Raw genomic sequence first — 26,016 nt, forward strand, 5'->3', positions numbered from 1 at the left:
AGAAAACGTTTGTGCTCGCTGGGAATAAACTTTTCAAAAAAGGAAGTACCGTTTTTTTCAGACATGACTCCAAAGCTAAGGCAGTCGTATTAAAATGGTCAATTGTCCGGCGAAGTGTGCCAGATCGAAAGAATAGATGAGCGAGGTTTATCGAAAATCAGCGGTGTGCTAGCTGGCAGCTAGGAGCAACAAACACAGCATCCCACACAAGGAGAACGCAACCCGTCAAAAGTCGTGCATTTCCTGGTGTACAATTTTCATTGGTTAAACGCTTTAGCGCCTGCTGCCGTCGGAAGGGGAAAATTTGGAAATTGTCTTCCCCCTTTCCGTAAAACGTGGAATAAAATTTGTACCCAACACCGCGTTAGCGTGTTTAAAGGCTAGCTGCGTTATCCTTGCGTTTGTTGCTCCTAGCTGGCAGGCACAAAAGGTCCCGATCGCAAAGCAGACAGGCCGCTCGACCTTCTCCAAAATCACGTTTTGCGGGAAGCGTAAATGCAAAACGAAGCATTGAGGGTAAGAAAGTTTCAAGGGTGACAGGCAGAAGAAATATCTGGTACCGTTAAGGTAAAAACTTTGGAAAGGAATATAAATTGGAGAAAAACGAGCCATAAATAAATATTGAACTTTTGGTATATCCGAGATCGTTAGGATAAGAAATCGTTACCCGATCATATATTTTAAAAGTTAAATTATTACAATGACACGGTTAAAAACACGAAATTTATTTTAAAAACGTATTTAAAATAAACTTCATCTTTTTAACCACTTAGTAATCGTTATTGTAATATTTTAACTTAAATCAAATCGTTACCAGAGTTAAAACATCTTAACCTAAATAATCAAGATTTTAGAAAAGTAATCCATGAAGTTTTGAAGACTTTTCACAAATTATAACATGGTATTAAACAATTTTCAATAATTCAAAATTCTAAAAATCTAGTTTTAATAGAAAAAGGTGAAGTTACTATATTTTACTTTTGCTAATAGCAAAAAGCACAAATTCTAATATCAATTATGTTTTTTTTTCGCGATTGTTGTCAACAGGCTCACTGGAGTGGTTAAAGCTGGGAAACAACCAGCTGATGTCCGTGCCTTCGTTAGCCCTGCGCAACTTGACTAAACTGCGACAACTAGACCTTAGGTCCAACAACATCAGTTACGTCGGCGAAGACGCCTTCTACCCTTTCGGCGTCAACATCAAGTACTTGTACTTGCAGAAAAACAGGTAAGAAAGAGATTGAAAAGAAAAAAAACTAAACTCGAGACAACTTAATGGGAGACTAATTTTTGTCCGTGGAATAAATTAAACCCGCATGGTCGTTTCCCTTCGCGATAACGTCGCCGGAGAAGCGTGCTGGAAGGCGGGGCAATCACGTTTAGATATCGCGAGTTACGCGAGACTAACCGGGGGCGTCTATACTTTTATTAGATTCGCATGGGCAGCGGCGCAAAAAAAGGGAGTCCTAGCCCCTGGTCTCCGTCTCATTTATATTCAAATTACTAATTTCCATGCGTGAAATTAACGTTTTCCCGAGATAAACCCTCTGAAACGACGACGTAAGCCTAAAAAATTGCCAAGCTTGACGAAGCGACTCTGCGCGACAAAAAAAGGCACGGAATGAAGTCAATTGTGAGGGCTTCTAATTCTGGACGTCCAACGTGGTCGTAATGACTATTTAACTGCGCTAACATGCTTTAGGATCAATTTTTAGTCCTTTCGTAATTCATATTTTCCCCATTATACGACAGAGAGTATATATAAACTATCAAAAGGATAATTTGAAAATATTATAGTTATTCGGTAATGAATTTAATAACCTACACGGGACGGGTATTACCATTAAGGGCTACCGCGTTGTCCATTTGAAACAAAGTGGCTAATTTAGTTTTAAAATAATTGAGAAATTATGTTACAAAAAACGTGAAAAATCAAAGGATATCATTTACGCTTTTAGGTTATCAGAATAGCCAACTCTTTCAATTTCATACCACGCCCTAATTTTAAGCGCCATCTATAGTTTAAAGCTAGGTTTTGAGCAAAAACGTCTAGAATGCTTCGACAACACTATCACGATGCGTAAATTCTCAACCTATTGACTTATATTAAACATTACCGTCTAAACCGTCGAACATTTTCTTCCTCTAAGAAAAATAAATCAAGAGAAATTTTATAAAAAGTATGGATATGGAAATATAGGTGTATAGCGCGCGTTAGTTAGAACCATAAATCTCCGTTGAAATTTCCGGGGCTACAGCCACCTAGAAGTAACAAACACAAGAAGAACGCAGCTAGCCTTTAAACACGCTAACGCAGTGTTGTGTACAAATTTAATTGGAAGAACCTTTACGCCGAACGTTTTACGTGCGGGGGGGAAGAAAATTTCCGGATTTTCCCCTTCCAACGGCAGCAGGCGCTAAAGCGTCTAACCAATGAAAATTGTACAGAAGAAAATGCGCTACTTTTGACGGGTTGCGTTATCCTTGTGTGGGGTGCTGTGTTTGTTGCTCCTAGCAGCCACTATAAACTACCATTAAAGTAGATGAGGAGCGAACGCTACCTTGATCTTCTTCTCTGAAGAAGAAAAATGCCGTGGCTGCGTGGATCTCTTCCAGAGATGGGCATCAACAACAAACAAGGAGAAATGAGATCAGCCGGGATGAAAGGCCGACAGAGGGAGGCAGTGAGGTGGACGCGCCACCAGAATATCGTAGTGCGGAATATCCCACTCTCTTTGGGATTCATCGCTTTTGGAGGTCTTTGCATCCGAATTCGTGGAGAGTGAAAGTATGCGCGTGGAGATGAAAAAAGAAGCTTGATGCGAATGAGAGCGAATAGAGAAGAGCTTTGACCCTAAACTTTGACACACACTCATTCGCGAGACCTATACGTTATCGACCGAATTTCGTTTTCCCACTATCCGTCTTCTCAGTACAAACGCGAAGTTTCTAAGCCCAACTTTTGAACTATGGTTCTCCAAGTTTACCTCACGCGTATTTGAATGATGATTGTGAAACTCAAAAACTTCAAAATTAGGTTCGTTTTAGCCTCGGTTTTAGCTTAACATTTGGTATATACTATTCTCCACCACTCTCCCCCTATTCGGCTTTCCGTTGCTATTAATAAAAGAATACATTATTAGTGTTTAGGCTTAGTTTCTCTTTTCGGTGTAATAGTCGTGAGGCAGATTTCCCGCACGGTACTGACGAGTCCCAAATAGGACGAAACCGGTCTACCGTTGGAAATTCTGGCTATTTTTAATTAAATTTAGTTTTTCACTCGAAGATATATTTGATCCGAGTTTCGCGTCTTTATGTTTTAATTTCTTCAAATTTGTTTAGGGTTTAGCTTTTTTATCCCTTTTCAGTATGGACGAATTTATCGTGCGTTTCAGTTTAGCACTTTAGCTCGTATCTAACGTTCACGAAATTTCGTTTCCATGGTAACCTTTTCCATAGAACTAGGTACGGGAGATTTTCAATTTACGGTCCACTAATTGTATGTTCCGTGTGAAACAAGCTCTCACTAGGAGACTACCCGAGGTGTTACACACCGATTTTGTTCAAACTCGGGGGATTGGTAGACCTTCATGTAACTTGAAAAATCCTAAAGGGATTTTATTCAATGGGCAACGGTTTTGCCATGGCAACGAATAATGTTTTTGACAACTTAAAATGAAAATTTTCCCATTGAAAATAACATGGGATTTTGACCGATTCCTTGTGAAACATTTTACAAACTTGAAAAAAAAATTAAAATTATAAAAAAATTGATAAAAATTGACGAAAAAAATCAAAATTGGTCACATTTTTATAAATTTTTAAAATTTTTTTCACAGGGAAATCGGTCAAAATCCCATGTTATTTTATGTTGTCAAAAACATTTTTCGTTACCATGGCAAACCCGTTGCCCATTGAATAAAAACCCTTTAGGATTTTTCAAGTAACATGAAGGTCTACCAATTCCCCGAGTTTGAACAAAATCGGTGTGTAACACCTCGGGTAGTCTCCTTGTCAGTGATTTTTTTCACGGAGACGAATACTTATGAGATATTATGTTACATATGGAATCAAATTATAACTAAAATTTACCCTATTTACAGCTAGTAAATTTTCACTTTAACTTTATCTAAAAATTTCGTAAAACTTAAAAATATATACAGGACCATTTTTACTTTCGTAAAATAAGTTCGAGAAGGCTGCCATAAAGACGGTTAAATAAATTCTTTTGCCTCCCCCCCCCCCCCCAGAAAGGATTCTTTAGAGGTTTTTTGAAGTTGGGGGTAGGAAAAAAAGGGAACTTTTGTTGACGGCATGCTGCCATCTAGGAGCAACCAACACAGCACCCCACACAAGGAGAACGCAACCCGTTAAAAGTCGTGCATTTTCTTGCGTACATTTTTCATTGGTTAGACGCTTTCCGTAAAACGTTCAGCGTAAAGGCTCGCCCAATGAAATTTGTACACAACACTGCGTTAGCGTGTTTAAAGGCTAGCTGCGTTTTCCTTGTGTTTGTTGGTCCTAGCTGCCATCCTCAGCGACTTCAATAATCACTGAGGTAATTTACACTGTTTTCCACGTCCATTCAATTAATAATTTATGTTTTAAATTAACGAGCTCAAAGTTATTACTAAATTTCTAGTTAAATGAGCATTTTATCAAGCCTTTATTTCCCACATATAACGGTCAGTGTACTTAGATGGCACCACGTGCTACGCGGGGGACCGTGATTTACGTCTCCCATAGCATAGGCGGCTATGATAATAGATATTTTTTCTCGGTAACAGGCTAAAAATGGTATCTGCGCATGCTCAAATTTCCACCAATCTGGTGCTCCCTCCCTAGATAGGGTTCAGATTTGAAGAGTCAGCGACGGTTAAATATTTCACCGTCTATAGGACCGTGGGGCATCAGTGACCTTGTCCTATCCCACTTCTACTAGCCCCTGTTTATATAAGCTGCCGCAAACGAGCCTGCTATAACCGAATCAAGCCGACCCCCCGAAAGTACCAAAGTTTAAGAACAAACAACGTTTTCAAAGTCTATCCAACTATCTAAATTTTACAACTCGAGATAAGACCCTTTCTAGAGAAACATTGTTTTTATCTTAACGTGAATTAAAAAGAATGATTCTGTTTCCTCTCTTTTCGGTGGCACGCAGCATTGAAAATCTGGAGCCGGGTGCACTGGATAATTTGCACGCGGTGGAATGGCTCTACATACACTCGAACAAGCTGGATACGATCCAATACGAGACTCTGGGCAGCGTGCTAGACACGATACAAGTTCTGGACCTGCACGGTAAGTGCTTCATTTATAATACAAGAAGAGCCTCAGAAACACTCCGCGAGAGAATCTTCCTTTGATCACCGAGTTTATAAAAGGAAATTTCCTTTCTTTAGAAATGTCTTTTTTATCTCTCTCCCATTTAAAAAGTTCATCCATTTCAAAAGGGTAAACTTCAATTTCAATCGCCTTTTTTCACGGCCCCCATTTCTTTAAAGAAAGGCACTATTCTTATCTACATCACGAAAAATTTAAAAAGAGCTTTTATTCGAACGGTGATTGCGCCAAATATATATACCAAAGATCTCTAATGATAAATGAATCTCGTCTCTGGATTTGTCAGCGATGTACGATTTACTTTGGACACGTTTCACGGATTACAATAAGAGTTCACTGGTACATTTTTATGTCTGAAGTAAATGATGCGCCGTAAACTGCATCGTTTTTTTTCTAAGGGCCTTAAATTGCAGTCCAGTATACGCGCTAGTTTTTCAACTGTCACACCTACATCCTCCAAAAATGGCAGTTTTCCAGTGATTCCCATTGCATTTATCCGTTTGACTGTGCTAAGGAACCAAAATTTTACCAATAATTGGTTAAATAAGCACCAAAAATGGTTAAATAAACCACGTGTGTCAATCGAAGTTTTCGCAGTTGGGTTTTGAAATAGAAACGTTTTGTAAAATTTAAATTTATAACAATTTGTATTTGAGTGCTTGACATTATGTTATCTATCGAAGCAGCAGATACCCGTCTCGCCCAAACGGTTGAAGAAATATGTAATATACGGCAGGATTATTATTGAAACTTATGCATTTATGATTATCGACTGATTTAGTCGTAGTAGTTGTATTTTTCTAAGAATTACAATGTATTTTCTTAGACGGTTGAATCGCGAAATCCTAGAAATCCTTTGTGGATCGAGTGTGTTACGGATAAGAGTACCGAAACTTTCTATATGCATTCTATGGGTCTCTATGAGTAAACAATGTCTAATAAACATGGGTCCTAAAGTGCTTCGTTTCAGAGATATGGGCTCCCAAAAAACTACCCCAAAACCCGGACACAGCCTTAAATCTGGCAAACAATATTCTACCTTGAACCAAATTGTTTTCAGTAAACTATCAATTGTTTTTTATCCGTGAGGCGAGAAAATTTAATAACAAGTGGCACAAGTTCATTAATATTCTTTTAGAAGTAAAATGAGTTTGAAGACAAAGCCATTTTAATTTTATTGACACGGTTCCAAATAAAATAAAACATTTTGTCGTTACGAACGATTTTAATTATCAAAATTAAAGATAAAATGTCATAAGATTTCTAAAAGAATGCTTTTAAGTTTGTCTAATTCGTTCTGTGGTTAATATGGCACGTCCGAGAACGCTTTTTGGGTTAGAAGTTCAAAGATTCAATCGTTCGTATATTTGGTAAAACCAGTCGAAATATTATTTGTACCTCTCTCCAGGTTACATGCCAATCACAAAAAAAAAACAATGTTTAAACTTTGTGTCGATCTGACACCAGTCTTTTAGGAATCTACTGCTGGTTGAATCTTGGAGCTTCTAACCCATTTTTCTTGAGCCCGTCCGTGCAATAAACGTTCCTAGACCAATGTGCCATATTAGCTACAAAACGAATTAGACAATTTTAAAACCATTCCTTTGAATTTTTATGACATTTGTATCTTTAAATTTAATAATTAAAATCGTATCACTAAATTAAAATGGCTTTGTCTTCAAACTCATTTTACTTCTAAAAGGAAATTAATGAACTTTTGCCACTTGTTATTAAAGTTTCTCGCCTCACGGATAAAAAACAATTGATAGTTTAATGAAAACAATTTGGTTCAAGGAAGAATATTGTTTGCCAGATTTAAGGCTGTGTCCGGTTTTTTGGGGTAGTATTTTGGGAGTCCATATCTCTGAAACGAAGCACTTTAGGACGCATGTTTATTAGACATTTTTTACTCATAGAGACCCATAGAATGCATATAGAAAGTTTCGGTACTCTTATCCGTAACACCCTGTATAGAGGTCAGCGGAACGAATAAATTAACAGTCAAAATTTCGATTAACCATAAAAAGTTGGGTTAATTGTTTTTATGAACATTTTATACGAATAAACAACGATTTAACATGCAAAAATAATCGGTTTTTTCGTATGTTTTTTTTGGATAATTTGCGGTTATGAATAAAAATAAATAATTGGATAATTTCTTATTCAAACGCCGATCTCTATCTATGACAAACGCTTGTTCTGATTGGCTTAAGTGATTACTTATCACGCAAAAAAGCCCCACCCATCCTAGCCCCAGATGGTAAAAAGTTCTATAGTTCGATATCCATGGGTATTAGCCTAGATTATTATTATTATTATTACATTCATGCTAATACTAATTATATTGTTAAAAGACTCATCCTAATTTTTATCTTTACCACAAGTTAATTTACGTCTGTTCATACAAAAATGTCTAATACATTTTAGTTTACTTTTAAATGAAGGCAATGCAGTTCAAATAAACCCCCTAGTTTCAAAATTTCTTAAATAGGCCTTCTATAATATCGCCAAAAAATCAGTCAATATCTAGCAGATTTTTGGTTAGAAACGACTAACATTTGGAGAGAACGATACCGAAAAGAATAAATACAAAAGTCAGCTTCGAAAATAGCGTAAGCGGCGCCAAATGTAGCAAAGAGCTGTTAGGAGCGAAATTCCGATGGATGTAGTGTAGAGCGCGCAGTCTGATAGAGTGTCCCTGATAAGAGAAGGCCTTGGATATACGAGTGGAGGGAGAGAGAGAGAGAGAGAGAAAGTGGGCATCCACTTTTTCATGTAGAGCACGTTCAGTCATTTATGTTTCGGTCTAATACGTGCCCTATTCGGCCCAACTGTACCCCTTCGAATCTACCTTTAAAGTAGCGTAAAGGGCTCTCTCCTTCTAGCCAGCCTTTAGGTCAAATTAATCGATTGGAATAACAGACGCTATAGAAATGGCGGAAGCCAGATGAAAGAGAACGGACAACGACCACCGAGAGAAAGTGAGAGCACAGACCACCTATACCCAAGAGGGACATGTATCGCTGGTAGTCATTTCATTTGTTTTTTTATGTCTCGAATGTGATGTGACTTTTTTTTAAGAGCGCGCCATCTCAGGGCAAGTAGAGGCAGTTTTGAAGGTACAAAGACGAGCACGTGCGAGAAAAAAAATGAAATCGTGCACGACTTTTTATTTTAATTTCTTAAAATACAGAATTTCCACGAGCTATTTTCTGTTTGCTATAAAAAAAGCGGCATCCAATGAGGTAGGATAAATATAGATCCAAATCCGCCTTCCAGGACGTACCGTTTCGCGGGACAGTATTTATCGAGTTGGAGAGTTAGGCCTAGTAAATTAACTTAATCAAATCGTGTTAGCGCCATCTATCGTGTTGTTGGAAAACTAACCCTTAATATATTTTGCAAAGGTGTCTGCTTATAGATACAGATGGCGCCAACACGATTGGATAATGTTGAAACTTAAGCCTAATTCAACTACTCGTATAAAACGTGACCCGCGAATCCCAGATTTGCTTGGATCTCTATTTATTCTACCTCATTGGCCGCGTCACTTTTGAGACACCGTTTTTCGAGGTTGATGCGAATCCTTCTTGGGGTAGGTGGTTTGTGTTGGAAAAAGACGGCTTCTTATTTCTCCGAAACGTGGTCTTTCCAAATTGCGCCATTACGAAAGGGAACTAAGCTTCTGATTAATTTTTTAAAAGGTTTTTGGAAGAGGAATTTATGCCATTAAAACAGTTATTTTTATATTAAGGAATTCATTAGAATTTAATGGGGATTAACTGTTAATGTATTGTAAAAGGGATTTCAATAGCGATGGTTTTATATACAATACCTCGGGAATAAGTCAATCTCACGATCGATTGGTCAAAATATTCTCGTATATTTTTAAAATCTCATAGCTGACAAAATTTGGTATTTACACTATCGTCATCTGAAGCAACATATAGCAGGCGACAGTTTTCAAAATACAAATAGCTTTGATAATTACTAGTTCAGCAACGAATGTAGAAGTGTCGTCACGTTTTCATCTGTCATGACAGCGTGGAATCAGTTTATTGAAACACCTAAATTACCTTAAGGCGACTCCTAAGTTTCGTTAAAAGTTCTGAAACATTTTCTTGGTTTATGGTACCACACTAATTAAATTCCCCTTTCCATAAAAACTTGTAGAGGTTAACGGCAATAGTTAGTGTAGGGAGCTGTTGGCTCGCGTGGTATGAAGAGCTTGCCACTACCCTCCTACGCATTGTAACCCGGCCACCTGTTTAAAAGGCATTGTAAGTCGCTAGATGCCTTGGGCCTAGCTAGTTATTATTATTATTCACTTAAACCTCCTATTTACATACATACGCGTTGAAGTGACATCAGAACCATCTGCTATGTTTTATTAAACTTTGAGTTGATTAATTCAAGAGATGATAGTTTAGGCACAGCAGAGCACGTAGAATAAATCGATTACTTATAAATACATTTGTTAAATTTAATTAGTGACTTGAGAAAATTACCGATTAAAGGAAATATTTTACTCGATCCGGTAATTGTTTTGGGAGATGAGAAACTGACTTTTCGTCCACTGGCCATTTTAATATAATAAATGGACTCCAAATTTAATAGCCAAGCAGCTGTATGGGTTATAATGCTGCGTCTAGCGTTCAAAATTAATATACTCGAAGCGAATTTACCCGAGTTGAGAGGGATAACCCGAATTTCACAGTCAACGACCAATCAATAATTTTATTGAAACACGACAGCCCATCAAGAAAAGAGCTCACCAAATTTGGTTCTGGAGTCATTTGCAACGTGTATACCTCCTAAAAAAGGACATTATCACACTAAATTATTTTAAATTATATTAAAAATATTCGTCACTTTAAGATAGTGGATACATTTTGGTGGCGCCATCATTAGATCGTTAATTAATGTAAACTTTTAAGGTACCCTTTAAATTTAACTAATCACTATAATTCGGAAAATATTGATTATTTTATTGCAATATTAAGTAAGAAAATTCAAAACTTTTATTCGTGATAATTCGTTAAATATTTAATAATGTTTCTAATAATAATTTATTACGCAATTTCAAAGCTTATAGAACATGACAAAAGATTTCATTAAAAGAGGAAAATAAAAGTGTATATATTAACTGAAAAAATATTTTAGTTTGAATATGGTTTAGAATAAATTTTGTTGATCACAAATTCCTTTGCTATTTTTTAATTGCTTTAATATTTTGGTATCTTTTTACACGATTACACGCGCTTGTTAAATATTTTTTTAGGTTCTGGGCAGTTTTAACTTTCAGCACGACTAAGAAGTTAACTTAACATTATTTATATTAAAGAAGTTCAAGTTATGAACTGTTATAAAAAAAATAAAAATAAGACCAAAATAGTCATATACTTGATGTACATTTCGAATTTTTAGTTTTTCAAATATCTTTTTAAATGGAGCTAAATAATTTGCACGAGCTATCGATCTGTCAATTCTTATTCTACATTAGAAAAATTCGTCCCAAATTTAAATATGGCGGAGTGGTTAGCACTTTCGGCTCGCAGCAAGAGGAACCTGGTTCGATCCCGGCTTGCGGCTCTGGTTGAAAACTCGGAACCACTCCCTTTACGTTGAGCTTGCAAGCTTTCTCCCCACTGGTTAAAGGGGTTAAAACTTGTGGAGGTTGACAGTAATAGTGAGTGTAGGGATTTGTTGGCTCGCTGTCTCGAAGAGCTTACCACCACCCTCCTACGCATTGTAACCCGGCCACCGGGTATGAGAAAATGTATGTCAAATGGAATGGGAATGGATGGAAACGGGTGGTCATGGATTGAACAGAAACGAATTTTTGGACGGAAATGGGATGGTATATGAAACGTTTTCGACTCAACGGCAGCTACGAACAGCAAACACAGCACCCCACACAAGGAGAACGCAACCCGTCAAAAGTCGTGCATTTTCTTGCGTACAGTTTTCATTGGTTAGACTCTTTAGCGCCTGCTGCCGTCGGAAGGGGAAAATTCGGAAATTGTCTTCCCCCCGCCCGTAAAACGTGCCGCGTAAAGGTTCGTCCAATGAAATTTGTTCAACGCTGCCTTAGCGTGTTTATATGCTAGCTGCATTCTCCTGTTTGTTGCTCCTAGACCGCAGCTCTCTAGTTTGCAAAGTCAAAGGCTTTTTATATAAGTAGTAAAAGTTTGGATTAAATATAATATTTTGATACAATTCAATGTATCGAATTTTCGTAGCTCCGAAGGTTTTAATGAAATCTGTTCAATTTACAATTGGCAGATAACCCCTTCCATTGCGACTGCCGGATGACGTGGCTCCGCGACTGGATCAACGACCAGCAACATTCGGTGGTCAACATGCCCAAGGAAACGAGATGCTCGTCCCCGCAGCCTCTCTCCAACCACCCGATCTCGGACCTGGACGCCGGTCAGCTAGTCTGCAATTCGGCTCTCCGCCGCTCCGTCACTCCCTTCGCGCTGCCCCTACTTCTTCTCTTCCTACGAGTACTCGCGATCAACACCAAGAGCGACACCGTTTTCAGCGGCGACCGCCCGTCGTTGCCATCTACATACGGACAATGATCCGGCCAAGGACATCCGGCGTTTGGGCCGACAAAGAAAGCAGCGGGAGTCGGGATACAAAGGAGAGAAGGAAGGACACCGCGTACAGGTGTGTGTGCCGAGGTAAGGATTAACCGTTCCAACCCGCGAGCACCGAAAACTTTTACGAGATTGCGACACGGGCGAAAAAGGAAGCGACGCTTTAGCCGGAGTTTTAACTATTTTACCAAAGCGAGTATGTACATTTATTTAGACTTTAAAACGGAGAGGTCGCTATAAACCTTTTAGCGAAACTTTCGGGGGTGAAAATGGAAGAACGCTATCGAAAGAGGTAAACCTCGATCTAATCGAGACCGGAAGCTTAGCGAGATATCGTTTAAACTTTACTCTAGCGCCGCCTTTAAACGCGACGTCAACTAAGACTACGTAGCTTTACAATTTCTAGGAAAACGAGGCGCGCGAGCTTTCGGCTTAAAAGAAGGATTATTGCTGGAGAAGACGCTCTTCGGAGCGTCTCCACTTTTACGATTCAAACTTTTGAAAAGGAGTGCTTGAGGGGGGAAAGGCGCTTTAGAAGGCTTCCTAATGTTGTCGAGGCTTAAAAGCCTATATAATGGTATTTTCGGTATAAACAAGAAAACTAATTACACGGGTTGTTGAGAGGGGATATAACGTATCCAGACACACATAGACTCGGCCGTCCGAGGAAGCTTCGGAATAATAGCCGACCAACCGAGCCATTATATACCACCTTTTACGATCGCCGCCTATCTCACACTTGAACATGAGATTTCACCGCTGAGGGTATATATATACCCGATAGGGATAGATGGTATCTTTTATAAATCTTTTACACACCTTGACTTCATTGGGAGAGTTTTCGGAGAAATAGGTTGGACGCCTTAAGGCGTGGAGAGAGATAAGGGCCAGCTTATATTACTCTCCTAGGTGAAGTTGAAATTGCTCATTTGAGGAGGATTTTCGGATAAAAGTTCCTTCATTTGCTAAAAATTATAACGGATCTTGAGGTGATTTAGCTGTCTTCACTTAATTAAGTTCTTTTGTTTTGACGTTAGTAGGTAATAATGAATGAATTGATGAATATTTAATTACTCTTTGTAAAAGAACAAATCCCTTTTATAACAAGCAGGAAACCATAAATATGGTTTCACGAGAGACATACTTTAAAATATTTGGCATCGTCAAAAACATATTAGATCAGGAATCCATACCTCTACTTGGAATGCTTATCGCGGTAGATTTTCGTCTCGATGTGGCTGACGGTTTTTTTGACGTCACTATGTTAACTTAACAAACAACAACGTGAGAGTGGAGCGCGCGCGGAGGTTTTTTTTATCTCTCGTAGGCGGGGCCAAAGCCGTCAGAGTGATCTTACCATAAGCGATACGGCAGGATAAGCATTCCAAGTAGAGCTATGGATTCCTGATTATATACATTAATTTCGATAAAATAAGTTTGGAAAAAAAATTAAAGAAATATAGAAAAATAAAATAAAACAATATAATGGATTATGGATATAGCTAATATTACAGTTATTTACAATACGTACAGCTCAAATAGGAATGCATTTGCAAGAGGGAATAATGTTTTAAATTGGGCACTAACTAGAAAACATTTTAATTCATAATTGTCCCCAACGCCCCATTACATTATTCATTTCGTCACGACCAGATCTTGACGGTGTTCTGCGAGAAACGCGCTAATAGGGGCATACTAGAGAATTTTATAATTTAAAAACATTTATTTAGAAATATAGAGCAAAATTTTACATTAACCGAGACAGTAACGTAATAATATGAAGATTAAAATTATTTTATGTTAATTGCGTGGTATATGAAATGAAAATGAAATGAAAATCTTTATTTAGAGTGCTTTGCAACAGTTCATAAAGGACCAGCAAGGCAAAACACTGAAATTAGTTATATACATAAACAAGGTATAGAAAGAATCACTTGAAAAATATTTACAAATACAAAGTTAGAAAATGCAGCGATACATTAATTGAAATAGATGCGGTTTACAGGAGAAAAAATTACACAAGATTTAAAATCGATGAATATTTACATGAAAAGATGTCAAATTGAGTGGCATAAGAATTGCATGTCTGTTGCATACGCAAAATAGGGGAAATTGGTTTTGACTTTGTAAACGGAATTTGTTGACGGGTGCTATGAGATGGTATATGGAAGTTTAGGTGGGGGGTTAAGGTAATAACGTTAGAGTGTTTAATCAATTTCCAAAGGAAAATAATTTCGCGTTTGTGTAAGAATAACTGGATCGTTTCCAAGTTTAAGTGGTCTAGGAGGTAAGTGTAATGATACGGTTTGGTCTTGAAAAAGTGTGTATGGGCAAGTTCGATAAATTTGCGTTGCACGCCTTCGATCCTCTCAATCAAGTAGCTGGCACAACCACCCCAAGATAGAGCGTCAAATGTTAATTTCGTTCGCACTAGGCTAAGGTAGAGATTGCGGAAGCTTTTGGCGGAATGCAGTGCCCTCGCCAGGCGTAGGACTCCAAAAAGCAGGCGACGCGAGCGACCGACTGACCAGGAAATTTGTGCATGAAAATAAAGGCCCTGGTCAAAAAAAGTTCCAAGGTCCTTAAGTGTTTTAGTTCTCGGTACATGCTCATTGTTGACATGATAATTGGTCGCGATGGTATTGCATTTCCGTGTGAAAGATATGGCTAGGCTTTTGGAACCGTTGATTAGCAGGTTATTGTTTTCGCACCATTGGTGGATTCCTCTCAGGTCCGATTGTAGGGCTCTGCAGTCCGCAATACTGGTAATGGTTTTATAAATTTTGTTGTCATCAGCAAATTGCTTTACTGATGAGGACTTGACCACTGATGGAAGGTCATTGGCGTAAATATTATAAAAAAGGGGGCCCAATGAGCTGCCCTGGGGTACTCCGCAGGTAGTGGCATAGGACACGTCAGTCACACATCCGTTGCATTTTAGAATGTTTTTGCGCCCGGACAGGTAATCTTCCACCCATATCGCCGCTGAACCTGCCAGACCGTAGTGTGATAATTTCTTTAAAAGAAGCGGGTGCGAAACTCTGTCAAATGCTTTCGACAAGTCAAGTGACACGACATCAACTTGTCCTTGGCTCAGAACGGTTGGCATCACATCATTCAAGAAGGCAACGTGGTTAGTTTCCACGGAGCGTCCTTGTAAAAAACCGTGCTGACAATCGGTAAAGTTCTGTCGAAACCAATCATATATAGCGGCGTGCATCACAGCGTCAAAGACCTTTGCAAAGCAGCATAAGAGAGAAATCGGGCGATAATTTTTGACATCCCCGGCGTATCCAGATTTAAAGATAGGAGAGACCACCGTCTGCTTCCATAGCGAGGGGAACTTGCCGGTGGATAGTGATAGGTTAAAAATGTGTTTTAGGATAGGGACGAAGATAGCGGAGCATCCCTTTATTATGAATAACGGTATATTGTCAATGCCAGTGGAATTCGTGAGTTTGAGTTTTTTGATGGCTAGCAGTATGGAGGCCTCGCTGATTGAAAGTGTCGAAAGTTTATCGGCACACGGGGACAAATTTGAATACGGGTAATTGTTAAAATCGGTTAGGTTGTCAGAAGCGATGGTGCTGAAGACATTAGAGAACTCATACGCTAACGTCACAGGATCGGAGGTGATCGATGAATTTAAATTTAAAGATATTGTGGAAGTTTTTGGTTTGAGTCTCTCATTCACATAAGCCCACAGGTGCTTAGGGTTAGAGATCGATTTTTCGTAAACCGTGGACGCGTGATCTTTTTGGTCCCGTTTTAGAAGACGCTTGACGTCCTTACGAACCGTTTCGTATGTTAACCGGTCCGCTTGTTGTCCACACCGTTTGAATTTGCGATGGAAGATATTCTTCCTTTTCAAGGCAGTAATAAGTTCCGCAGAGTACCAATACGGATGTCGATATTTGGTTTTGGGCGACGCTTTCGGAACGTGACGATGCATAGCGTCATGAACCCGAACGGTGAGCATATCAACACACTTGTCAACGTCGCTAGATTCGTAGAGGAAAGACCAGTCAGCTCTGGACAGCTCAGAGTATAGGCTATGGTAGTCTCCCTTCTTGAAGTTGAGCTTCGCGTCGGACGGAGGAGCTGTGTTGTGTTGTATGTCACCGTGGTAGGTGACCAATAAGGGTGGGTGAAAGCGATCTACAGGGACAAGTGGTACATCAGGTGACATCGATGTGACCAGACAGTTGTTGGTCAAGATGAGATCCAAGATGTTGCCATGTGAATTTTGTACCGTATTGGATTGAGTCAGGTTACAGTCAGAGCATAAGTCAATTACGGCTTGGGCTTTTCCACGGACATTGGGATTACAATTGGTATTGGAAAGTGATGACCAATTAACGCCAGGTACATTAAAGTCACCAAGTAGAATTATGTCGCAATTTAAGCTGGAGAGGTGTGATGATAGGGTGGATAGGACGGTGGTAGCAGTCTCGAATTTAAGTTTAGGCGTTAGGTAGAGATTTCCAATTAATAGGGTGGTATCGGCAGTTTTTATTTGTACAAAAACACTGTCCTCTGAGGTTTCAAGGTCGGGACGGCGCAGAGAGGTAAAAGTGTTGTGTATGGCAATCAATACGCCACCACCGAGCGTAGTGCCGTCAGTTGAAGGCCTGTCAGAACGATAGACAGTATAGTTGTCCGGAAAAATGTCCTTGCTGAAGTGATTCGGCGTTAGCCAGGTCTCAGTCAAACAAATGATTGGATAGTTATTCAGGAGAATATTGGAATAAAGTTCATGTGTTTTGGTTCGTAGACCGCGCACATTTTGATAGAAAATATCGAATTTGAGAATGCGTTTACGACCCATTATTGTCATTCGTTGGTTCAATGGATGATGGTACTAGAGCAGGGCTCACGCCAGCAGAGGAAGAAGCAGTCTGAACTGTTTGCATACCAGGACCAGTTCCTGGAAGAACTTTCGTGGGTGACTGTTGGTGGGAGATCGAAGCTGCGGACTCTGATTCGTGCTTCCTCGTTTTGTGTAGTGGTCCCACGAATTCGTTCAGTAGACAATCGCTCGGCCAAGTATTGACATCTAACAGCGTGTCAAACTCAGATTCCTCGGTCGATACATGAAACGAGGAATAGGAAGGATAGCGAGTTTTAAGACGAGTGCAAATAAGGGTCGACAATGAGTTTTCGGACTCAAGGCAGGCCCTTAGGTCCAGAGCAGTAAGAAGCGGATGAAGGCGAGTGACAAAAACGGCTCGACGACGAGGTTTGACCACCTTTGGAACAGCCTTCAATGAGGTGTTTGTGTTAGAACCCTTTAATTTAAGAATGTATTTATCATTAGATTGACGTCGACGATCGACCTTCTTGACGCCTGTGCTCGAAATCTGGCCTCGTGGCTTAGTGTCGTTCATCTGGCTGCGCGAATTGCCAAAGGCAGCTTCGCTTGAGGCCTGGTGGACATCAGGAAGTGACGTGGCCCTGCCGTTCCTACGGGCAACGACAGCATATGGGTTATTTGGAGGAGCGTTGCCGTCGGAGGAAGCTTCTGAGCCTTTATTCTGCAAAAGCCGCTTCAGCTCAACGTTCTCCTGCTTTAAATACACTATGTCAGTTTGCATAGTTGCCAGGCGATTCAGAATTTCGACAACTGCATCTTGCAAAGCAGTCTGGGCCGACCCCTTGTCCCGTGTGAGGCTGTCAGCCTTGTGGAATTCGTTGAGAATTTCATAAAGAAGAGATGGAGTTAAATGGTCACCATTACCGGAAGAGCGGCTGGTATCGCACGTAGCAGAGGAATTGAGTTGGGACCGCGTACCAGGAGAGGACTGCTGGCTGGCACGGCGACAGCTAGCAAATTGTTTATTAGTCGATGAATTCTGTTACAATAGTGGGGTTGGGCTAAGTCTTACTAGACTTTTAAGCCCACACTTTACTGGTATAAAAAATAAATAGATTTGTTACATATAAAAACAGTTAATGGTAAAGATAAAGCTAGGGTTATGAAAAGTTTGTTACATATTCTTTCGCAATTTTTTTTAAAGCTGTACATGTTTTTACATCATCTAACTGTAGAGAATTAAAAAAATTTATACCTTTGTGAAAAACAGAGTTTAGTCTACGGGTAGTTTTCGATTTTGTCACTAGTAGTACATTTTTTTGACGAAATTCATAGATTGTGCTGTTATTTTGTTTAAATTCATTGTGAATTTCGTTATTGACTGATTTATATATCATATATATCATATGATGATAATGAACAAAATTTTACGAAGTGGAAAATTTAGTTTACCCAGAAGTATTGTAAGGAAATACAAAGTAATACAGATGGTAAATGTTAAACCGTTAGCGGTGTGTCCTTCCTTCTTTCGACGGGAAATTATCTTACAATGAAACCATATGTAACATAATAACTCATAAGTATGCCATAAAAGCATTTTCGTTAATGAAACCTTGTACACGTGATATGACGTAAATTACGTCACTTACAACTCCGTGACGAAATACGCGTCATCAACTTTACTGATGGGAAACGGAAGTTAGTGAGAATTCCTCGCGCGTTTCTGGCTTTGCCCGTGTCAAGTTTAGCTCGTGCCTCGCGATCACATGATTTCATTTCCATGGTAACTTTTTCAATAGCGCAAGGATTATAAGCATTTTTGCATTTTTGGGTCCGCTCAATGTATGTTCCGCGTGAAACAAGAGCCGCGTTCACACTTACCCCTTAAATCGCTTCGTTTAGATAACTAGTTTTCGAAACCAGCGTGAGAAATCGCTTCGTGTTGGAAGCAACTTGTCCGCTCGCTTAGAATCGCTTTCAAAACGACCAGGCGGGGAAGTAAAATTGCTCGTATTTTCCAAAATAATGGGAATAAAATTCTAAATAATGTCCAATAGTATTACTGTATGTATAGTAAACACGATTAACTAATTGTTTTGGGATACATTTTAGTATTTTCAAAATTCTAGTCATAATTTGAAATAACGTTAAGCCTTGGCTATTAGCGAACCGGGCTAAATAGATTTCGCACGTGTGAACCAAGAATTATCGTCGTCGGTCAAAACTGGCCTAAACTGGGTTTTAAGCTCTAGTGTGAACGTGGCTAAGGTCTCATTGAATTTTTTCAATGGAAATGTTATACAGAGGCATACTTATGAGTAATTATGTTACATATGATGAGACCTATCTCAATCCCGGGAAGGTGTAAAAGGATACTTCCCTCGTAATTTACTTTTGGTTTAACTGATAATTATTCCGGCAAACAGTAAAAGGAGCGACACTCCCGCGTTGAAGAGGGCGCGAATCTCATACCTGTTGAAATAAATTTAATCATTCGAGACACTTATTAGGTTGAGACTGCGCTTTCGTAGCGCCACCATTCGGGGCATCTTTTCCGCCCACTCCGATCCCCTTTCGCCGCCGCCCCGCTACAACCATCTCGAGCTGGAAAACACAACGCTCCAAATGGATTCTCTTTTATTTCCGAAAGGAGGGTCCTCTTTTGAAATCCAAAGCCAGAGACGAGAGAAAGTGGAAAAACGTCGAATTTAAAGGAGATAGGGCGCTGCCTTTCGCTCTATTGTATTCTCCGCTGGCCTTTCTGGCGTAATTAAAATTCTTGTCAAAAGCGTGTCGAGGGACGCGCCGAAAGACTAATAACTGGGTTAGAATTTAAATGAGCTTTGGGAAGTAGCAGTTCGCTTTAAATCCGGACCGCGTGCCCTCCACCTCCTCTAGAGCTACGTTCACACTTACCCCTAAATTCGCTTCGTTTAGATAACTGGTTAGTGTTGGTTCGGGAAGCAACTCGTCCAAGTCGGTTCGCTTAGAATCGCTTTCAAAACCACAAGGTGGGGAAGTAAAATTGCTCGTATTTTCCAAAAAAATGGGGATAAAATTCTAAATAATGTCAAATAATATTACTATATGAATAGTAAACATGATTAACTAATTGTTTTGGGATACATTTTAGTATTTTCAAAATTCTAGTCATAATTTGAAATAACGTTAAGCCTTGGCTATAAGCGAACCGGGCTAAATAGATTTCGCACGTGTGAACTAAGAATTATCGTCGGCGGTCAAAACTGGCAAACAAACCGACCTCAACTGGGTTTTAGGCTCTAGTGTGAACGTGGCTTAGCTCAACGGCAACGGCGTTTCGAAGTCGCGACAGGGTTGAAGCGTAAGCTTACCCGGGTAATGTTTCAAATACAACGTATAAAAGCCTAAGGCCAAACTTCTTTTTCAAATAAGTCGACGCGAATAAAGTGAAAAGCGACCTCTCTTAGGTTTCGGTCCGATTAGTATCGCTTCGAATATTTCGCAACGAATTTGCTAAATTAATCAAAAGGGATTTTCTCTGGCTGGCAAAACGCGTCGGCTTTCTGTATCTTAATACGTTCGGCGGCCATATTCCCAGTAGCCCTAATTATTAATTGGGTGGGACCCTCGAAGCTTTTCTTCGCGCGGAGAGTATAGGATTGTTCTGGACAGTCCAGATGGTTCCGGCCTCGTTGATATATTTGGCCCGGTTCGAATGGCGGGAGTATTTACGCCGCGTTACTCAACTATTTTCTTCAACCTCGATTAATTTTCGTATAAATGTTTACCTTCGACGAAAACCCATATTTTACTAGCGTAATGGGCTCGGCTTGTTTTAGAAAATAAACCCGCGGTTGCGGACGATTTGTCGCGGAGGTGTCCATCCAGACGACCATTAAAAGAATATTAGGGACCTGACTGAGCTTCTCTGTCGTACAGAGCTGCAACTAGAGTACACTACACTTTTCTTGTCCCATATTTAACACCTTAACAGGTTTATAAAGGATGTTATTCTACACCTTAAAAAGCAGTTTTCCTGCTAGGGTGTTTATTTACACTGTTTGGGGTGCGTATGTCCTCCGTTTTGGTTCCTTTGTTATACAGTTTGTGGTATAAAACTATTCCCTTCAGGGTTATTATCTACTCCCTCTAGGGTACAAGATCACTCCTTTTAGGGTACCAAATGATTCCCTTCAGGGTGTTATACTACCCCCTTCAGGGTTCTACAATACTCCCTTTTAAAGTTTTCAACTACTCCCTTTAAGGTTCTAAACTACTGCCGTAAAGGTGCTACAATACTCCCTTTAAACTGTTAAAATACTCCTTTTAGGGTACTAAACAACTGTCTTAAGGGAGCTACACCCTTACGAGGTGTTAAATCACTCAATTTACGGGTTAATATAACACTCTTTATACACCTTTTCAAGTTTTTAATTTGGGACAATAAAAATCCCTTTAGGGCGTTTAAATTAACATTAAAGAGCCATTTTGGTATTAAGGTGACTACTTCTATCAGAAAAGAGAAATGTTTAGTAACAAAAATTAATTTATTTACCTAAAACTATGGGATTGCGGAGATTCTAAACATGACCTTAGAATACTTTGTAGTGATAGTTCATTCGCTTTCGATTTGTCTTGACACTCTTTCACGGATACAATCGCCATCTATGTTTATGTTTTGTGATTAAAAACCTACTAATTCTTTTCTGCAAAACTTAAATCTGTTTGGAAAAAACTGCCGTAGATGGCGCCATTACAAATTCTGACGTACTTTATTACGTATTCCTTAGTATCTTCCTACGAGACTTCCTCCCGTTTCTACAAAACTTAAATAGCATCTGTTTTGGATAAACTGTCGTAGATGGCGCCATTACAAATTCTGAAGTACTATATTACGTATTCCTTAGTATCTTCCCACGAGACTTCCTCCCGTTTTTACAAAACTTAAATAGCATCTGTTTTGGAAAAAACTGCCGTAGATGGCGCCATTACAAATTCTGAAGTACTATATTACGTATTCCTTAGTATCTTCCTACGAAATTTCCTCCCGTTTCTGCAAAACGTAAATAGCATCTGTTTTGGATAAACTGTCGTAGATGGCGCCATTACAAATTCTGAAGTACTATATTACGTATTCCTTAGTATCTTCCCACGAGATTTCCTCCCGTTTTTACATAACTTAAATAGCATCTGTTTTGGAAAAAACTGCCGTAGATGGCGCCATTACAAATTCTGAAGTACTATATTACGTATTCCTTAGTATCTTCCCACGAGATTTCCTCCCGTTTTTACATAACTTAAATAGCATCTGTTTTGGAAAAAAACTGCCGTAAATGGCGCCATTACAAATTCTGAAGTACTATATTACGTATTCCTTAGTATCTTCCTACGAAATTTCCTCCCGTTTCTGCAAAACTTAAATAGCATCTGTTTTGGAAAAAACTGCCGTAGATGGCGCCATTAAAAATTAAATTAAATTAAAGCGTGGAAACACTCAACAGCATTATCGGATTGAAGGGCAAACCAATATCCAAAACTAATGTTTCCATTGTTACTATCAGAGCCGACCAAGAACAAATGATAATGGGTTCTATAACGAGGGGATATCAACGTCTTAATTAGGCTCCGAAAACACAGAAACTTTATGGTTTAAAAATGAAACCTGCACCATATCAGGCTCAAGGCTCAGTGGAAGTCATTTTCCACGAACCACGGAAGCATATACCGCATCACGCTTCAAAATTGACCACGTGTATTACTCCGCGTGAAAATGCAAAATATAAATAGTACTCTTTGGGGATATTAACCAATTTATAAACAATATTTTTTTAAGGAAATAGTATTAGAAAATCACAATAATAATTAATTATCACCATCCCCAAAAGAGCGTAAAATTATCAGTACGAAAGATGACTACTTATTTATATGAAGTAGTATGAACAGTTCCGTTTTAAGACCTTCGTAAGCCCTAGGCACTAACCTTGTAAGAACTTTGTAGACCCTATTCTAAAAAGAAATTTTTTAATTGAATTTTCTTATGCTCATAAGATTTCGTGGTAATCGGAAAAAATGTACAAAGGATAAAATGTCCACATTACTGGCAGATAGGTAAGAATGTATAGGGAAAAAATGTACACATACAAGGATAATATGTCAAAGAAATATATATTTTTTTTTATAGCTATTTACATATTTGGTTTACCAAACCTAATATTTTGGCTTACACCACGAAGAAATTGTCGGATTGTCTTTCGGCCCTCTAAAAAATCTTCAACTAAATTTTGGAGTCGCGTTTGTAGCTCACAATAAACCCTTTTTTGATGCGAACCCCTTTACCCTCATTTATAATTCTTGTATGAACACGTGATTCTTCTTGTTGAAGAACTTCTATCAAATCGAACAAATTTGGATGATCCTGTCCAACTAGGTGAGCGAAAGCATTATTCCAACTTTCCGATATATTGTTGGTCCTTGCTTGGTTCACAAGCGTGCTTCGTGACAATTCTCGAGGACAAGAAGATGGTGGGAACATTGGCTGTTGTCTTCGTAATCGCAAACCCAATTGGTGTTTTCTGGAGCGGCAATGTCTTAACTGCCCCGAGACGTAAGTATTAACCAAATACTCCAAGACCTCTTCCGCTAGTGGTGGCACACAGCTTTTTTAATATTTCATTCCTTCGCCTACGAGGTTGGTTGGTAATAAAAACCCACCAACACATAGTTTTTCACCGCCTTTATTACTGGTTATAACATGGATATCCATCGGGCTACTTTAGAGGAACTGATTAAAAATAGAAAAATACAAAGGTTTTTATAGTAAAATAAAAAATGTACATTTTTACCTACAACGTAGACATTTTTTCCTTGAAAAACATTTCCTATTAATAATAATAATAATCAGCTAATAAATAGCCATTTTTACCTCTCCGAGGGGACTTTGTACCCTAGGAGGGGTTATACAACCACCGTGTCTGTCTGTGGGTCTGTCTGTCAGGCCTGCGAACGCGTTCGCATTTTCGGGGCAAAGGGTAATCGCTGCGTACGCAGTTCCTTAAAATAAGAGAAAAGGTTTTTCCAAAACGGCCCGTTTTTTGTTGTCATTGGGTGTATTATAAATATTTTTCAAGTTGCGTTAGTACCGGGCGGGATTCGAACCCGAGCCCTCCTGCATGTCAGGTGAGCATTCTACCACAGAACCACGGATACATTGTATACCTCACTGAAAATTAAAAACTCTTCCGAGGAGAGGTATATTTTGGCTTGCCAACTTGTTCCCTTGTACATTTTCTCCTACAATCAGCTTTCGTGGGCCCCATCGGACCTTCGTAGGCCCCGGGCACAGTGCCATTGTGCCCATTGGATAAACCACCCTGATTAATTGTCTTGGGTATAACTATTCGCGAAGAATATGTAAAGCAAAGTTAATTTTAACGCGTCAACAAAGTAATAACGCGGAAAGAGTGAGAGGTCACGAGCCGAGGTCTCGATACCCAATATTTAAAAGTCCGAAAGTCCGCTCTCAAAAGACGGAAGAAAGAATTCCCTATTATTAATTCATTTTCCCATTTAGCGAAGTTGGGGGGCATAAATAATATCCGGGGTATAACGTCGGCGTCCAGCCTGGCTTTAGTTGACAGGCCGAGCGTCGTTTGCCAGGGTGTGGTGGCGGACTCGCTTCACTCGCGGGGCTCACCTAGCCGGACGTCATTCCGGAGTTTAGAGGCTCCGATTGTACAGTCACCTCAAACACGCCTTTTTCGCGACCGGATATATCACAATTACGTAATGGTGACTATGGAAATGGAAAAAGCTAAAAATTGGATGAAGCTAATCAAACGATTATTACTAAATTCGTCCGCAATCAGGCCGAACTTCGCCTGTCAGTGGAGGTGGCACCCGTCACGTAAATACGTTCAGCCTTCGTGGCGCCACTTCGAACAATTATAACCTTTTTCATTTCATTTAAGCTAATGGGAGTAAATCCTCCACTTGGGAAAACCAACCAAAATAACGGGGACTAATTATTTCGGTTAAATGTCCGTCATCGTATGAAAAAGAAATCGAAATGGGCTAGTTATTCATTCCCAGGTTTTCAACTAATACCGAGATTTTGAAATGTTTTGATTTTAAACAATGGGATTTGGAATTATTTCTAGTCTCACTACAAGATTTAGAGCTAATTTCTGGTCACAATTCACGATAAAGAACTTATATCTAGTCGCAAATAAAGATTTTGAACTTATATCTAGACGCAACTCAAGATTTTGAACTTATATCTAGTCGCAAATAAAGATTTTGAACTTATATCTAGACGCAACTCAAGATTTTGAACTTATATCTAGTCGCAAATAAAGATTTAGAACTTATATCTAGTAGCAACTCGATATTTAAAAATTATTTCTAGTATAATCCCGGGATTTTTAAATAATTTCTAGTGTCATTCCGAAATTTTTAAATAATTTCTAGTGTCATTCCGTGGTTTAGAAATAATTTCTAGTATTATCCCGAAATTTTGAAATAATTTCTAGTATCATTCCGAGATTTATAAATAATTTCTAGCGTCATTCCGAGGTTTAGAAATAATTTCTAGTATTATCCCGAAATTTTGAAATAATTTCTAGTATCATTCCGAGATTTATAAATAATTTCTAGCGTCATTCCGAGGTTTAGAAATAATTTCTAATATTATCCCGAAATTTTGAAATAATTTATAGTGTCATTCCGTGGTTTAGAAATAATTTCTAGTATTATCCCGAGATTTATAAATAATTTCTAGCGTCATTCCGAGGGTTAGAAATAATTTCTAATATTATCCCGAAATTTTGAAATATTTTCTAGTGTCATTCCGGGGTTTAGAAATAATTTCTAGTATTATAACGAAAATTTGAAATAATTTCTTGTATTATACCGAGATTTAGAAACAATTTTTAGCGTCATTCCGAGGTTTAGAAATAATTTCTAGTATTATCCCGAAATTTTGAAATAATTTCTAGTATCATTCCGAGATTTATAATAATTTCTAGTATTATAACGAAAATTTGAAATAATTTCTAGTATTATAACGAAAATTTGAAATAATTTCTAGTATTATACCGAGATTTAGAAATAATTTCTAGTGTCATTCCGTGGTTTAGAAATAATTTCTAGTATTATCCCGAAATTTTGAAATAATTTCTAGTGTCATTCCGTGGTTTAGAAATAATTTCTAGTATCATTCCGAGATTTATAAATAATTTCTAGTATTATAACGAGATTAAGAAATAATTTCTAGCG

At 38.7% G+C, this 26,016-nt stretch overlaps 1 protein-coding gene across 1 annotated transcript in view; it reads left to right on the forward strand.

The window, feature by feature from the left end:
- Positions 1-26,016, forward strand: part of LOC149922954 (uncharacterized) — an 89,397-nt gene that overhangs the window by 34,818 nt on the left and 28,563 nt on the right. Inside the window, exons 4-6 of the mRNA XM_090163255.1 lie at positions 1,048-1,228; positions 5,162-5,301; positions 11,629-12,032. Of these exons, the coding sequence (XP_090019381.1) occupies positions 1,048-1,228; positions 5,162-5,301; positions 11,629-11,930 (623 nt within the window). The 3' untranslated portion in view covers positions 11,931-12,032. The remainder of the gene's footprint in view (positions 1-1,047; positions 1,229-5,161; positions 5,302-11,628; positions 12,033-26,016) is intronic.

Source organism: Leiobunum rupestre, chromosome 11, assembly GCF_980474605.1.
Source record: "Leiobunum rupestre chromosome 11, qqLeiRupe1.1.hap1, whole genome shotgun sequence".
NCBI lineage: Eukaryota > Metazoa > Arthropoda > Arachnida > Opiliones > Sclerosomatidae > Leiobunum > Leiobunum rupestre.